Genomic DNA, 17450 nt, shown 5'->3' on the forward strand with positions numbered 1-17450 from the left:
AAGTGTGAAACGTGATGAGTAACCATGTAAACAAGGGTTAGCATTGCATCTTCACTTTAACCTGCCTAAACTGATCAACCTAAAGAAACAGCACCTACGATTGTGATTATAAAATGAATTCATATTCATATAGTTTGTTAAAGAGACAAAAGTTCGCCAACGTGTCACAGTTTATTTGTTTGTCAGGTTTTCTTCCACCGTGTGCTCTCTGTTGGAGGGTCAAATAGCACCTCAACTTATTTGAGTTTCTGTCGTTTTCCAATGTTTTTTTTTGTTTTTTGTTTTTTTAATTAAGAAGCACTCTGTAATAAACATGTAACAAATTAAATAAACTAGAGGACTGAAACAAGGTAAAATGTATGATGACACACCTGCTCTGTGTGTGACTTGCTGATTCCTTGTTGTCCCTGCATGACTGCTGTGTGCCTTAATCTCATTACCTGCGCTGTATTTACAGATCCTGACCCCGTTTTCCATGTTTGACCCTCTGACGTTCAGTGACGTTAAAGACTCTATATGTGTGATTATCCAGCTAAACCTCGCTGTCAGCTGATGTTGGTCTGTGATGGCAGTGTTTCAGGTAAGCGTGTGTCCACCTTTACTATCCAGAAAAGATAATTCGGGAAGTTTATCCTCCTGTGGCTGTTATTTTCAAATCCTCTCAATTTGGCATCAATTGATGATGCTGATGATGCCATTTCTTAAAGGTTCAGGACCACAACACCATTTATCATTTACCTGTCAGCCTGTCAAGTCATTTGTCAGTCTCATGTATGTCATGTCATGTCATGTCACTGCTTATCCCTTTCCATGGGGTCACGGGGTGTTGCTGCTGGAGCCAATCCCAGCCTTGTCTCAGGGCAAGGGCAGGGTACTCCCTGGATAAGTCGCCAGCTCATCGCAGGGCCCTCACTGATGAGCAATGTGGGGTTCAGTATCTTGCTCAAAGACACTTCGACATGCAGCTCAGCCTTGTCTGAGCCGGGATTTGAACTAGCCGCTCCAGTCTCATGTATGTTATTCCCAAATTAAACATGTCGAGGTACGAGTTGAGTTATTATGATAAACTGGGACAACATATGTCTTCAACGTATCTAACTCACTCCAACGCCAGCGACCTTTGAATCAAGTTTTAAACTTTAATATTGTAAACAGAGAAACATTGTGTTGTTTTAGTTAAGAGTTGGAACAACACCCACCTCCTTCAAGGCCAATAGTCCACCCATGTGATGTGCAAAAATCTGCAAGAGCAACCACTATCTGGACATATTTCCAATACGAGAATAATGTCAGGATATGGTTGTGATGCCTCATTCTCATCCTCTCATCTGGGCTTTTATCATGTACAAATATCAAAGCTAAAAAAAAATAGTTGTTGTGAAAAACTGCATGTTTGTAAGGACAACGGTTTTATTTGAGTTAAGTTTGCATCTAGAACAGCCAAATTAGTGTAATTATTTCAATGATGTGCGTGTATTTACACTCGCATAGCCTCACATTAGTTTGAGAAAAAAGTTGTTGTTGCAGTTGTGGTGATTTGTGCGAGTTCTCTCGTGAATCCACTTTATATTTGAATGTAAACACTGATACTCTTCTCTGGTTAAATAGGCCAAACCACATTATTTAGCTAGATGTTTTTCATCTAAAATTAAAACTGAAAACTTCATGCATACAACTGACTTACACCATCGCTCAGCATTCAGTTATATCCCACTCTCTCTCTTTATAAAAGAAATATCTTTTTTATCCCATCTATCAAAAGTTACATCGCTTTATCGCTTATCGCTTTAAATGTCTTATGCTGTATTTGTTACTGATGCCTTTAAGGCCTTGTTGAAGATGAAGTGTGTTTCACAGTATAGTATAAATCAAAGCAAAGAGGCCAGTGTGCCGAGGCATCAGCTACACAATGCTGCCCCCTGCTTTTCACAGCTGCACAGGCCTCAATTCCCTTTATAGAAAAAAGCTTTTAGTTGAGCCTGTACATTATTTATACTCCAGCTTTAAGGACGATTTAGGTGTGGTTTGTTTTTACGGGTATGATTTTTAAAACAGTCACACATCTTAAATGTGAAACAGGGATGTGATATATATTATCAAGACGCAGCAAAGCTGACAAACCTTACAGTTCATGCTGTTAAGCTACGCTCCTGACCGTCCTGCACATCCTCAAATGCATCCTTCTATGTGCATGTGCCGTATAGGCTCATGTTGTGCATTATTAATCACTCATTACTCCTTCTCTTACAGGCTGCTCCTATGAGATCCTCAGATGAAATCACATGGCGAGGGAGAGAGAGAGGGAGCGTCAGATCATCATCAATGAATGGGAGATGAGAGCGAGCTCAGACAGACGCAGGGACACACTCGTGCTTCTCTCCCTCTGCTGTAGTGTGCGTTGCTCCCGCTGCGGTCATAACGATGCGAGAGGAGGTGAGGGGAGGAGGACGAGGAGGAGGAGGAAGAGGAGGAGGGAGGATGGTGGTGTGAGGCAGGCAGGGCGGGGCTGAGCAAGAGAGAGAGAGAGAGAGAGAGAGAGGGCGAAAGGAGGCTGCTCAACAGACGACCAAGAAACAGAGGGAGGAGGAGGAGGAAGAGAGGGAGTGTATCCACAGGACGTGAGTGCCGGCAGCTGAGGAGGAGGAGGAGGGGGGCTTCCAGACTGGATGGGCCCAGCAATGCCTTGATGGAGTATGGGCCAGGTTTTAGGATTCTCCCACTGCCGTGAGTCTGCTTTTGTTCTGCTCTTTCCGTCTGTGTGGGAGGCGTGCATGTGTTCCTCTCACTATACCATCGTCACGTATTCCAGCTCAGCATCTTTTTCTCCTCCCTGCTAACTGCTGTGAGCATCATATGCATCGGCTCCACTCCTCTTCCTCCCCTCACTCTCCATTCCTCTCTGCTGTGCACACCCTCTATAAACACATGGCCGAACGGCCGGATGCAGAGGGAGAGCCGTTTGTGTTATTGTTGTTGTTGTTGTTGTTGTTGTTGTTGCCTCCCTTTGATTTGTGGGTGTTTATGTGGTTGTGTGCGAGGAGGGCTCTGCAGGCAGGGATACAAGTTATTTCTCCCTGAAAAGCTTCTGTTGTGATGTCACGTCTCTCTCACAAGATATCCTCTGCAGTTAAATTAAAGTGGTTTGTGGTGATTTGCATGCGTTCATACCGGCACAGGAGGGATGATATGATGCGTTCTGTGCTCAGCCTGGGGGTTGATTTATTGGCTAATGTCATGCTGGCTATCTAATGTAGTGAAGGCCTTTCACTGCTACCAGTTTAGCTCTGTGGGGAGATGAGTCTGTATTCACTGACCTATAGAACGCAACTAAAACTGTCACGCTCCTCGATCTGGAATTGATGTAAACCTAGTCTTGTGTCCTTTTGCGTAGCAGTCGGTATGTATTGATTAGCTTTCGCGACAAATACTTCAGTGTGAGATATAATGGAGGAGTGTGTGGCTGTTGCTGCTTTAAGAATGAATCATAACAAGGTACTGCAGGGTATTTGTGTGGGGCTTTTCATGCTCTTAGTCATTTCACATCGGTACACTGGCATTCAGTGTTTGGAGATGCACATGTGAAATGGTGGAAGAGATGGTTTAAACGTGCAGTATGTAGTTTTAGGGGAAGACATTTGAATCAGAAGAGAAAAGATCTTTGCTGACTGATTTTCTGTGCCTGAATAAATGTAATAAACAAACTGAACTTGCAGGACGACAGAACTTCCTGCTGTTTTACCTTGTTTATATGTGGCGGACCCTGCCACCTTTCTATCTTCAAACAGTGTTCTGGTGACCTTGGTGATTATTATTAAAAACCTGAGTTTGAATTTCTTTTACAAAACTACATAGGGCCCCTTCAACAGCATGTAAAAACTACATGTTTATGTCTCTGAACATGTTTTGCTACTGCATGGTTTTAAAGCAACAATAACAATAAATTCTAACCGCATGTTCACTGGTAGAATAAACTAAACTTGTGACTGTTTTCTTCCAGAGGAATATGGCTCTGTGGCGTCCACTCCAGACTCAACGCCTCCATGCACCGATGGTAACGAAGCCGACACTTCCACTTGAAATCCATCCACTGAGAGATTCTGTCACACAATTAGCATTACTTGTATGTCCGGAGACAGATGAGTTAGGTTAACTGTGGGCTTTAGATTGCATTTGAATATTAACCTGAATGGTTGATGAATGGCCTACAACCCTCCAAAGGATAAGCAATGATAGAGATTATATAATAGTTACAGAGATTCCTGCTTCCTGTCAGCCTTTCTTTTGAACCCAACATTAGAAGAATACAGCTGTGCGCCTCCCTCACCTAAAAAAACACAAGCGCTGAGGATCCACGGGCAAACACACCGGAAGGTTTTGATTTTGATCACAGCCACGTTTTGGAAGCAGAGACATTTATGTATTTATCAAAGAGGATTTCATTCTTTTTAGAAGTCACACCTTTTTTTCTCCCAGACATCAAGTGACACACCTGGCTGCTTGCATACGACAAAATCACTGTCCCTGTTTGACACTGAGCTAATAAACACACTGTTAGCTGCTCTATAGATGAATAAACTGATGAGTTTTGTAAAAATTGCTCCTCTGCTATTTTCTATCTTTGTCTGATGTCTGCACGTCGCTCTCTGCGTTCTGGTGACCACACTTGTTTGTTTTTGCCTCCATTCAGGCGGAAACGAGGAGTCCGAGATGTGCGAGCTGCAAACCGCCAGGGAATGGTCTGACGACGAGGAGGGGGGAGACGGGGATCCAGATGATGACGAGGGACTGGCGTCGTCCCCGTCCATCTGGGGCACGCCGCGTCAGAACTCCTTTGAGCTGACTTTCTCTTACATCGCCATCGCCGAGCCCGAGGCGGTGGGAGCCTCGCGTCACCTCCGTGACCGACGCAGGGCCGGCTCTCGGGGAAGCCGCACTCCTCTGATCCGCACGGACACCCTGGAGACACTGTTGGACTCCCCCGATGTGGACTGGGACCCTCAAGCCTTTCTCAGTCGAGAGGAGGAATCGGAGAGGAGTGAGCAGGAGAGGATGGCGAGTGCAGCGGTGAGGAGGGAGCAGCACAGACAAACTGAGACTATCACGATCCAGCCCTCTCCCCAAAATCTGGACCCGGACACTCAGGAGAGCGACGCAGGAACCCAAAGAGAGGAGACGCCGAGCAGTCTGGCTGTCCAGCCTCCCTCTCCGTCCCCATCTTCCCAGCATCAGAGCCCCTCACAGATACTTCAGGGTGAGAAACTGGAGGAATGTGTGAAGAGATTGATTTATTTCATAGAGAAAGATGCCCCAACACAAAGACTACTTATTGACCTAGTGATAGCTCACAGCAAATTAAATCTCACTTGGCCATTTGCTCAAGAGGCACGCAAATCTCAAGAAGGCTACAAAGTTCAGTAGATGATTTACAGCTCTGTACTTCCCTCAGACATCAGCATGAACCTTTCTTACTATTAACTACTTGGATGAACCTCTTAGCTGAGCTGCCATCGATTCTGGCTGTCGGCTGTCACCTGCTTAAATTTGAAATAATAGGCTGTGTACTTGTAGGATTGTCCTTCATCTTATGTGCTCACATGGCTGTTTGCAGTCTTCATTGTTACTGTGAGGTTTACACATTTGAACACATTTGATAGTTCACCGAGGTGTGTGGTTGTGCTCAGTTAAGTCAGGCGATACTTAAAGATTGATCACTATAAAACGTGTGTCCGCCCTTCTTCTTACCGCTTGTACCTCTTCCTCATTCCACCTCCCTGTCTGCGATGTGCCAGCAGCTGGTTAATTAGTCTGACTCATGACGATCTGAAATGTCTTTTTCTTGAGGCAGAGTCAACCAAGGTCAGTTATCTTTTGTATCACAATGCCTCAGGGGTCTTTGGAATCTCACCACACCCTCTGTCCTTCAACCATCACATTAGGAAAAAGCCCCCTGCAAAAAAGGAAGAAACCTCAGGAACAGTAGAGTCATCCGGCATCCAACAGGCCAACAAAACTGCAGAATATACAGATTACTATGACATTTCTGATACATGTAAAGTTTAAGATGTATGTGAGGAATGTGGCTCCAGAAGGAGAAGTAGGGCAGCTTGAGTTACGACCTCTCTGCCGTGGTTTCAAAAAGAACATTCACCAGATTTGACAAGAAATTACTTCATATCGGTGGCCAAAAGTAAGTGGTCCTCTATTCTGAAAATGGCCCAGAGGCAGTTTATGATCTTTCTGTGTAGCAACGTAATAAATATTGAGCTGTTAAATCCTAAACAAATGTTCATATTTGAACTAGACGTGTGATTTTTTTTGGAAACATGAAAATAAAAAGCAGTCCGCCTTTTCCTACAGTCCATACTTATGAAAAGATATGATAAATAATGCTGTCTGCTAATTTTAGAGCAGTTACAGCTGCATCGTTAGAATAATGGAAGGAGCCCAGCCTACTAATTATCAGCCTCGTCAGAGTGGAAGACTTAATTTTGACAGATTATTATACTCCAATATGATGCAGCCAAAAATGCTGACATACTCCTAATATCTTCCCCGACCAATTTCCTCCACACCAACATCCAACTCATGAAAATAATGAAAAGTAAAAAAAAACAGAGCATTACAATATATAGCTGTATTTCCCAGGATGCTTCATCCTGGAGAGTTTCTGTAAGAGAAGTGCTAAACATGCTAAAACATGTTCTCTGCTGTCTGTCCAGCAAAGTCAGCGGTGATGTCACCTTGGTAGTGACATCATCTTCTCTTTCCCAGCAGCAACTTCACCGACCCCTGAGCCAGAGTCTCCCGTCGCCATGGAAACCATTTCAGTCAAGCTGCTCACATCTGTGCGACCTAGAGGCCCGGCTGCCATCGGTCTAAACTCTCAGGAACAGCTGGTCAGCGATCACTGGTTTTCGGCACTCAACCTGTCAGAGGACCCGGCAGTTTGCACCCACATCGCAGGTACAGGACTCGAGTCTCCTTCTGCCTCCCTCATGTCTCTATGTCTTTGTCTCACTGCTCAGCCAGATTCTTTCCATGAGCTCGTTAATCGATGCTTTGAATGAAGAAAATATCAGATTTCAGCATGAACGTCCGCGAGCAGGCGGACAAAGATAGTCCCCCCCCCCCTCCCATTGTTACCCTCTCTTGGGGATTTCAGGAATGATTGGCTAATTGTGGGGAGAGCATTCCTGGCAGTCGCTCAGATTTTGGACACCATCACCAGCTGATGTCAGAACGTGTCACCGTTTGACACACACACAGACAGGCAAAGACAGGTGCACGTGTGTGAGTGCCGTTTATTTTATAAGCCGGTTTGTTAGCACTTAAGGAGCGAAAGAGAGAAAGAGTGAGCACAAGATAACATCCTGTCTTCCAACTTGATGGCATTTTAAGTGGACCTCCAGTCAGAGTAGAGCTCAGTCTTATTTTAGTGGTAGGCGGGGGGGGGGTGCTGAAACCACTGATTAATGGTTGGTCGGGCTGATGACAGAGTTTAGGGTGTCCTGAATAAATAGCACACATGCATGAATTGGAGCTTCATGTTTCTCCTGGTTTTATTACATGTTTTAGGGGCCGCACATCGAACCCCATTCCTTTTTTTTTGGCAACTGAAATGTGTCTCTCGAAAACTATTAAAAAAAAATGTAATTGTATTAAATTTGTGGTTATATTTTACACTTTGATCAAACTGTTTCTGGATATTTCAAGGTGTTGTACAGCCGGTTGTGTTTCAGCAGCATTTAACATTTGAAACCCTTCCAGTGTGATGCAAATGTTTGGCAAAACAACATGTAAGATATCCTGAAGTGTATTATTTCCATTGGTAATGTAACTCATATATCATATCTGCACCATGATAACAAAACTAATTTGTTGGACATGCAAAGGATTTAAATTTTTTTTTAGATTATGTGTTTTTAGGGGATTAACACATGCACACATATTGCAACTTGTTTAGGTAAACTGATCGAGTGAGTCTTGTCCAAATCTGCACATGAAAAACTTTATTTAACCGGACTCCAGACGTTTCAATCACTACCCGCGTAAGTTTTGCGGCATTTCAAACATTCTGTCAGATTATCATTGTATTGCTTTATTATCAAGCATACACACACCCCTTTTTTGAAGATTTTACAATAAAATACTATTTATTTTCCGCCGCTTCACTCGAAAAAGTGAGAAAATCAAGCCCTAACCCCTTCATTATTAGTCGTGGTTGCACAGAAAGGTTTGGCGTGGTTACATAACAGAAATCAAACCCTGACTCTCCTGTTTCAGGTGCTGGATTGCACACGAATGCAAACTCTTCCTGACCTTTACCAAGGAATCCCATGAATTCATTATGTGCCACAATGAACTGTTGCTTAAATCAAGACGTTTTAAGAGTTTTGTGTGATTGTTTTGTGAATCATCCCTTTACGTGTGAAGCTCTCGGGAGTCTTGAAGAGCGGTGGGCGGTGCTGTGAACGAGATTATTTTGGGCTGTCAGGCCTTTGGACTGCTGAGCGAGCAGGGGGGAGGCCAAAAACAGCTCAGAGGGGCGAGGGGGAGCACAGCGGGACAGAGACAGGGTGACAGAGGGTGTGAGGGCAAATACTGGAGCAGACACCAAAATGGCCAGCAAAGGTGAGACCATCGGCTTAGAGAGAAAAGGGGATGATTCAGGCAGCCCATCTATGCAGACAATGTTTAGGTATTCGTTTACAGCTGTGACCTGAATGTATAGAGTCATGTTTGATTTCACTGAGAGGAGAGACGCTGTAGATTCAAGTCTGAATGGGTGGAGACCATTTGTAGCCTCTAGTAGTTGACTGACGAGCTTTGTGACTTCGTTGTGTTGGTGAGAGAGGCGGACTATCGAGGGACTGAAGGTGGGAATTTAGCAGATTTTTCTGCTAATATTTTTCTTTGATCATTTTAAAAGAGGAGCCTCCGGAGGCGGCAGCTCCTGTCAGCTAGAGGTGTGTCTGTCTTTGAACTGATGAGCTGTTCAGATGTAGCAGGGTAGCCTCCGTATCCGTGGTCTGTGTTTGAATTAGAGACAGCCATTCAAATGAGTATTTACTGTCCTGTTGCGGGATGCTTTTTGCAGATAATAATTCTGTCGGTTGGTTTCACTTACCTCTGACGGTTTCCTCTTCGCAGCTGCCAACAGCAGAGACATTTCACACTTAGTGCGATGAGATTTCCTGGACACATGTGATTAAGCTTACAGGACCCGAGTCACATGAAATGGATGTTGATGGTAAAACGAGATGACGTTGAGCCAAAGCATGAATGAGTCATGTGATATATGTTCTTATCGGTTGACTGGCCGGGTTGCTTGATTGGATCATGGTCACCTTCATACAATCGCTCACTCGCTGCTAATTTATAAAAAAGGTAACTGGCTGTAGTCGAACATATGGCGGAGAGTAAATGCTACTGAGTAATGATTGCCTCCTAATTCAGGGCAATTATTACTCACTGATTGCTGTTGAAGTATGTTTATGTCAATACAGTTGATGGCAATTAAAAGATAAATATCAGAGCCTCCCCCCAAGGGCTCCTAAAGGCTGAAATATTTACCACATCCAATAAAAAAATGTTAGTGTGTAAAGTGTTAGAACATACAGCATGTTTTCTCCCTCATTTTGCAGGTAGCGGAAGTTTATGATACGTATATGTTGGGTTTAGTTTAGTTAGTTAAACAAATGCCTTATTACAACCGTACACTCATGTGTCTCCATTTAATGCAAAACTGGAGTGAGCTGCCAGTTAGCTTAGCTTAGCATAAAGACTGGAAACAGGGGCAAACTACTTGCCTGGCTCTGTCTGCCGGTGACCAAAGTCCTCCTACTAGCACTGATGAAGCTCACTCATTATTTTCTCATCATGTTTATTTGATGTCACCGTAAATATGTCAAGAAATGCCTGACAACCAGTGGGCACTCCAGGAAGTCACTGCACCCGGCCAAGAAACATTCCTCAATGCGATAGAATGTCTCAATTTATGAGCTTAAAAGCTGCCGGCTGACAGATTTGACTACCTAAAGGAGAGCGCTAGGCTAGCTGGTTCCCACTTCTAAAGTATGTAAGCTAAGCTAACCTAAGCTAAGCTAACTAACTTCCACATTAATAATAAGAGAGTGCAGTGCTTGGTGCTGCTGCATATTTGCTCCTCCTCAGTCTGTTTGGAAAATCCTAAACGGGTATTCCCAGATTAAATGCCTTCCATACTCTAGTGTTGGTTTCTTTCTGTTGTTCTGTGAAATGAGCCTTTTACCCTGACACCATGTCCCAGGATGACAGCAACACAAACAAACACCTTGCACAGGTGTGTTCCAGGGGCATCATGGGTATTAATTGTTTGCAGTAATGCTTATAAATAACCCACCTGCTGTGAGTGCACTCTATTCAAAGAGGATTTTCCATTATTCTAACGCTGCGGCTTAGCACTGAATGACAAGCACAAAGCCCGTCTGACAGTGCTCTCACCGCACAACATAACCCTGTAATTACACAGCACTATGGACTGTCTGCTGTAGTTTTTAGATATGTGGTTGTCCACAGGTTTTACATTAAACTGTACATTGGAAGTCGTCCACTCTTGTGACTCTTTGGACGCCTCAGTCTCCACAGCAGCTGTTGCTGGGTGACAGAGAGAGACACCACCGGGGCGTGGACGAAGGGCTGCTGACGGCCTGACGTGTGCCGGCAGGTGTTGCGAAAGGGCTGCGTTTAAATTCTGCCCGACCGCTCGCCTCCCTCTTTCATCTGAGGGGCTAAATTTAGCCCGAGCCGGAGTCTGACGTGTCCTCGTCGCTGCTGCATGTGTGCTCGCTCATGCTGGAGGCTGGAGGTCCTTCTTCTCTGCCTCATGTCGCCCCCTTTCCACTCCTCTGGGCTCCCTTCCCTTTCCCTATCGCCATGTCGGAACTGCTGTCTCTTCCTGCCACTCTTCCTCTCTCCAGTTCCCTTTGAAAAATTGAAAGGGCTTTTGGAGGGGCTGGAGGTGGAGTGAGGATGCTGCAGCTGCTGTGTGAAAAGCAGAGGGACGCAGCAACTCATAATGATGTCAGCTGAAAATGATAAACCAGCTTGCAGCCAGCGTTTCTGATACTTGTATATGCATTTGGGGATTTATATGGTACTGTCCGTACATAAATAATTCTCTAGATAAGTTCAGGTCTCTAAATCCTCAATCATATCCCATTTCAAATGTCTGATAATCAGTCTATATTGTCTCAACCGTCCCCTGCACATTTCTCCAGCTGGTTTCCTATTCTGCACCTTGTTATTTCTCCATCCTTTCTACTTTCTTCTCCTTGCATTTCAGTGATGGACCTGATCTACTGGAAGGAGACGGAGCGGACGGGCATGGTGCTGACGGGGTTAGTGGTCGGCCTGCTGTCCCTGTTCCAGCTCAGCATCATCACCGTGATCTCCACGGTCTCCCTCGCCGTCATGTGCTTCACCATCTCAGTGCGCATCTACTACCAACTCCTCTACGTCCTCAGCTGGGGCGACGGAGAGCACCCCTTCAAGTAAGAGCGAGGACAGCGGGCGAGACAGGGGGAAAAAAGGCGAAAGGCCACAACAGGGAGATGACGATTCGCCCCATTCTGTCACAGTGTATAAACACCTGCAGTGAATTCAGCCGGAGGCTTTTTCAGTCCTATTTCAATTTTCTCTGTTTCATCAAGAATATTTGTCTCTGTTAACATAATGGGGGTCAAATTGAGGTTCAGGCAGGTAGACTGTCGAAACATTAACATGCTGTTGACAGTTACATTAAAAGAGTCATGGTAAGCCTCTGGACACTGATGTAAAATGTAAATGACAGTGATTTAAAAAGTGTTTAAATCAAAGACCTTAAAGTTAAAAAATCAAATCAAAATGTGGATCTACAGAGTAAGTAAGTAACTAAATAAAACTTGATTCATTCAGCATCTTTTTTGAACACTGGTCACCAAGTGCATCACATCAACATCCATACAGAAGAAGAAAATTCAAATACTGAGTGGAAGATGCATGTGAAAACTAAATAAATCAGAAGTCCAAACAAATGCACATGAACACAGAAAACATACATCACCCAGAGCAGTCCTTGAAATCATAGAAAAGCCTACTTGTTTTTCCAAACACTCAACGGACTCAGCTAATGAGGATGGAGGTCGTTTCGAAGTCTGGGTGGTGTCCAGCAGCGTCGGGCTTTGGGAGTACAGAAATACAGGCAGGTGCTAAGCCATGTAGCGCTCTTACGGTGATTAAAAGAATCTTAAAATCAGTCCTGAAGTTCACTGGCAGCAGATGCAGCGGGGCTAAATTAAGACTGACATGAGATCTGTGCTCAGCCTCACTGCTGCATTTTGGACAAGAAGTCGTGCAATGGCAGATTGACCAAACTGACTGAATGACGTATTTGAGTCCTGTAACTTGACTAAAGTTTGACTTCTAAATACAAAGCTAATAATAAGGGTTTGACTTTTGAAATGTTCTGTATTGAACTAAACACGGAAACACCACGCAGTATTGAGATTAAATGGCTCCATCTTTTCTTTCTGTTTCAGCCTCCTATTCTCTGCACCTCATGTCCTCTGTTTGTTGTGTCACTCCCTCTCAGGTCGTACATGGACCTGGATATCAGTCTCAGTGGAGAGGAGGTCGACCGCTACATGCGGAGAGCCATCGTCATGTTTCTGTCTGCTGTTGACACACTGAAGGAACTCCTTTTTGTCAAAAACGTTGTCGAGTCACTTAAGGTGAGCTAAGCTAGCTAATGAAGTCTTACAGTGTGTGTGTGTGTGTGTGTGTGTGTGTGTGTGTGTGTGTGTGTGGTCTTCAGTCTCTCATCCCCTTAATGACCTTATCTGAAAGGTTTTGCTTTTCCCTACATTCTTACATTTTGCTCCATCATTTGTCATTCGTCATCTCGCTCCATCCATCATTGGAGATGACATCGCCATGCCAACCATCTCATCTCATTATGCTAACTCAGAGCTGAAGTCCCTTCTCCCTAAATTAGAGGCAATCTCACAGATGGCGACTGTCAGCCCCAGTGACATATTTTTGGTAATAATGTGGGGATGAATCAGTCCCTTTGGAAAAAAAAATAAATTGAATTGAAACTAACAGCATAAAAATGAGGCAATCTGCCTCGCTCCTCTTATGTATGCTTTTTATCCGGCCTCTGCGTACGCCTTGCTTGCTAACACATCCAGAGCATCATGTTATCTGTGATACAGACATATAGACATCCCACACTTTTCACTTAAACGGTGCTAACATGCAGAAGTTTTTAACCCAGACTTGTTATGAAACAGTCTGGATTTAATACTGAAACCTCTGTGTGACCAAATGAGACCATCAGTAAGAAGATTGGCTATTTTTATTATTGTTATTATAGTTATTCTTAATGCCTGTCCCAGGGTCAGATTCTGCATCCTTAACTGTGTCGGGCAAGCCATAAAAAACTGTTTCCAGAGCGCTGAGGATTAAATGAGGGGTCTCTGACGCTGCTCTGTAGTTTGGTGATACAGGACTGCGACAAAGTTTTATTTGTTTCACCATCATCACATTACAGTTATTAATCATGCATAGCCACAAACAGATACATCACCTCATCACCGTGCATCCCACAAACAGCTGTGCTTAAAAAAGGAAAACAGTGTTAAAAATATGAGTCTTTCTTTTTCATCGCTTCTAAACAAATCCATGTGCCATCACAGGATTGGTTGTTCAGTCTCTGACTCCTCATGTTTAAGTACACAAAGTGAACAGAAGGAGTATTATAGGACTTTGAACACATTTTAATATACTACACAGAAATATGAATGGTCAAAGCGATGCTTATACAATTAAGTTAAGCACGGTCAAAAAATGAACAAACCTCATACAAAGTGTATGGAAATGTCATATCATCTTATCAATACCAGCATCCAAAGAAAGAATATATCGAACAGTAGTCACCAAAAAAAGTAAGGACCAGTATCAAATGACCAGTGTACTTTACATTCTTTGTTACATCATGTCAGATATCCTGTTAACAATGTGATCAATGTAAATGCAGCAATTACTGACAACTTTTTTATAAAAAAAAAAAGAAAAAATCTTTGGAGGTGTTTAAAAAACTTTTTTTTTTCTGTTAATTATAAAAACTAGTTTTCAGCTGACGACACAAGTGATAAAAAAAGATCCTACAAGTTAACTTGAGCCAGAAAACCTGCAAAATCAATACATATTCCATGACAAATGAAAAATAAATATGACAAACTACTAAATATGACATGATACTGTAGAATTCAGTTGAATTAATCAATAATCGTGCACATTTCTGTCAGCGACTACAGATACTTGCTCCGTGTGATCATTACTATATTAGGACAGGTGGTACTGATGCAGCACTGACCACGCGTCGGTACCAACCATCACTTTTTCAGCGCGGTACGTAATCCTCTCAGATGTCAGTGTAAACTGTTGTGGATCAGACCCCGGCAGGACTCCGTGCGGTTCATCCCTAATGTAATTTTGGCATTTCACTAATTAACAGCAGCCGTTTGTGAGCAGACAGAGTTAACACGTTTACAGTAAATGTTGAGTCAGTGTGAGCTGAGCCCCGGAGACCTCCAAAGGTTCAACCCTGACCTGGCCGGTATGTGACATGACACACAGGAGGAGGTATGTACGCAGAGACGCCCCGAGATTCTCTTTCCAGTACGAGACAGGGGTGTCCCATATCAGGGCAGCTGTGGATGTGACACTGTGAGATATAAGAGGAAGCGGCGACGGCCATATTGGGAGTCTCACGCTTGGAGCTATTTCTTTTTCTCTTGGAGGAGGAAGTGACGTCAGTGTGGGTCGTTTCATGGAGTCACGTGATTGATATCCATGCAGGGTATTGTGCAGCACTGCAGCGGGATCTACTGCTTTGTACAAGAATGAAATTCAAACCACGCGGAGCACTGCTGATGGATTTTGCTTGACATCTGCACAAATCATTGACGGGTGGTAAACTGACTCTCTCTCTGCTGCTGTTCCTCTTAGCTCCTGGTTCTGATGTACCTTGTGACGTACCTGGGACAACTGTGCAATGGCCTTACTCTGCTCATCATAAGTAAGAAACACACATTTCCTGTTTCCTGTTGGAAATCTATTAAAATGCTGTACGGCTGTCATGTTAACTGCCTTCCCTTGTTTCTTTCTCCTCCAGGTGTGATCGCTGTCTTTTCTCTGCCTCTTTTATACCAACGGCGCCAGGTAAGTCTCCAAATGTGTTCTTTGTACTGCCACTGCCTTCAACACTTCCATTTATCCTGTAACTCTTCCTGTATTCCTGTCATTTTGCAGGAGGAGGTGGACAGCTTTGTTGAGAAAATCCAGGCCAAAATTGACAACATCAAGGACATGTGAGTATGGCGCCATCTTCTGGCATAATGTTGCAATCGGCACAGGTTTACTGGTATTTTGTTACTGACGCAGTTAAGTATGGCGGCCCTGCGAGTTGAATGTACAGCAACCGAAGAAAACACACGGAAATAAAGACAGGCAGAGTAAGGAGAGTTAAGATTTGCCTTATCATAGTGATTATTTTGCAGACAAACCATATATACTGGTGAAATTGATGATGATGCAACAAATAGGTGCCAGTTGTGGAAAATAAACATCTATCTGAGCAAAAAATGTGGGAAAAAAGAGCTTGGATTTCTAGTCCTTAGTGCTGTTGGACAGCTGCTTTTGTTTTCCGGCTCATATCAGACTTTAAATGAGCATTTGTTCATCTTAAGTTTCTTTGACAGTTAATCATCATCTAAAATGTCATCTTCCTGGTATCAACTATTCTTCTGTTTCTCTCTCCACAGCTTTAAAAGACTTGCCCAGGGTGGTGGCCCTCCCCCTGACCCAACTCCCGGCGGCGCCAAACCCAAAAACCAGTAAACACTGATGGACAAGGACTTGTAGAGAAGCTCCCGGAGTCACAGGCTGTCACTCAGATGTCTTACCCCAGCAGTCTGTGCTCGAAAACTCCAGAGAAGTTGAGCCCCAGAGACTGGGGAAGGGAAGGGGAGATTATTTAAACGGACAATGACGAGGATCACGCATGGTACTTTATACTCTAACTGTATCTAGGTTACGGGGTTGGAGGTTGGGGTTTGGGTTCAAATGTAATCGAGGTTTATGAATCGCAGATGAGACTCTCGCTGCTCACGTCACGGATGGGAAGATTCGACGACGCGGCGTCACGTGTGTGACCATTTTTGGAAGTAATCACTGTTTTTATTGTGTAAAAAATGACTCAAGAAGTGTCTTTGGCGGTTGAGAGCTGTAGTCCAAATGAGATGAGATGCTGCAGCCAGGAGAAGTTCCCACACCGACAGGGGAGCGAGGTGTTAAGGTGACTGAAGTGAGGAGACAAAAAAACAGGGCTGATCATCGATTCATGGCAGCATAATACTGGCAATTAAGGATGCATGTGTCAGCACATGCTCTTCTCTGAATGCATATTCATTCTCATGACGGTTTATCTGTGTGTATGCAAGTGTGTGAGACTGAGTGTGTGTGCTTGTGTGTGTGTGTGTGTGTGTGTGTGTGTGTGTGCGTGTGTGTGTAATTGCTGACATACATCTCACTGGAACGAAAAACTAAAAGCAATTAAAGTCACGTTTCTTCTTTATTTTCTACAACGTTCTGTTTCTTTTCTCATCCACCCGGCTGCACACTTTCATTCACACAGATCGTTCATTTGATTTTTACATTTCTGGTCACATTTTTTCATTCCACTTCATCGCTTACATGCGGTCGAGGATTATGGCCACTGGGGGAAAAAAGGTTTTAATTAAAGTCAGAAGAAAAAGAATTATGCCTTTTTTTGTCAAGATTCTGATTTTTGAGAAAAAAGTCAAAATCCTGAGAGATATTTTCTCACATCACTTAATTGTTTACACTCAGAAGGGAATTGATTGGGTTCCGACTTTTTTTTTTATTCACAGTTCTGACTTTGAGAAAGGCAAAACTTACATTTTTGTCTTTTTGTTTTTATTTTCGACAGTGGCCCTAATCGTCCTCTGTACTTTCACCACTAGGTGTCATTCATTGATGCAAGTGCGAAGCATCATAATGAGAACGATTACGATAGATTCTTCTGCTGGGAGTTCAGTAATTACGAGGTATCATAAAACGAATGAAATCACTCAACAGGAAGCTGACGGGAGGTGTCCGTGTTCGCTTCAGCTTTGGGTGGACTGATGATACGAAAAGACGCTTTCGGACTGACGTCACCTCTCAGTGTGATGTGAGGGGACGCGAGAGTGAAATACAGCAGGTGCCTTTTCTAACTGCAGGTTACAGTGCATGATCTGATTCACAGTACTCACATATGCTGACGACAGCTCACTTCTCCTCTCTTGACAAACCACGTGTCATTTCCCCCCCACGACCATCGCCTTCCTGAGAGTTGGAGAGTTTTT

The 17450-nt window shown here is 43.7% G+C and overlaps 1 protein-coding gene across 5 annotated transcripts; it reads left to right on the forward strand.

Moving 5' to 3' along the window:
• The first annotated feature begins 457 nt into the window (after positions 1–457).
• rtn2a (reticulon 2a) lies at positions 458–16682 on the forward strand. Of its 5 annotated transcripts, none has more exons than XM_037081369.1 (11): positions 458–580; positions 2251–2433; positions 3998–4051; positions 4688–5251; positions 6772–6963; positions 11324–11531; positions 12611–12749; positions 15031–15100; positions 15197–15243; positions 15334–15392; positions 15846–16682. In XM_037081369.1, exons 2-11 carry the CDS (start codon positions 2283–2285, stop codon positions 15919–15921), a joined length of 1560 nt encoding a protein of 519 aa, XP_036937264.1. In that variant the 5' UTR covers positions 458–580; positions 2251–2282; the 3' UTR covers positions 15922–16682. The 5 variants fall into 5 exon arrangements, with proteins under 5 accessions (XP_036937264.1, XP_036937273.1, XP_036937283.1 ...); XM_037081378.1 differs by having other exon boundaries at positions 6775–6963; XM_037081388.1 differs by lacking the exons at positions 458–580; positions 2251–2433 and adding an exon at positions 2510–2724.
• Positions 16683–17450: the final 768 nt, after the last annotated feature.

Source organism: Acanthopagrus latus, chromosome 2, assembly GCF_904848185.1.
Source record: "Acanthopagrus latus isolate v.2019 chromosome 2, fAcaLat1.1, whole genome shotgun sequence".
In the NCBI taxonomy this organism is placed as follows: domain Eukaryota; kingdom Metazoa; phylum Chordata; class Actinopteri; order Spariformes; family Sparidae; genus Acanthopagrus; species Acanthopagrus latus.

Excerpts from the sequence above, each read along its gene's own strand:
- rtn2a (XM_037081369.1), top strand. The coding sequence starts at position 2,283 with ATGGCGAGGGAGAGAGAGAGGGAGCGTCAGATCATCATCAATGAATGG. Across the intron at positions 4,052-4,687 it reads AACGCCTCCATGCACCGATG|GCGGAAACGAGGAGTCCGAG; the intron begins GTAACGAAGCCG and ends GCCTCCATTCAG. Across the intron at positions 12,750-15,030 it reads ACGTTGTCGAGTCACTTAAG|CTCCTGGTTCTGATGTACCT; the intron begins GTGAGCTAAGCT and ends TGTTCCTCTTAG.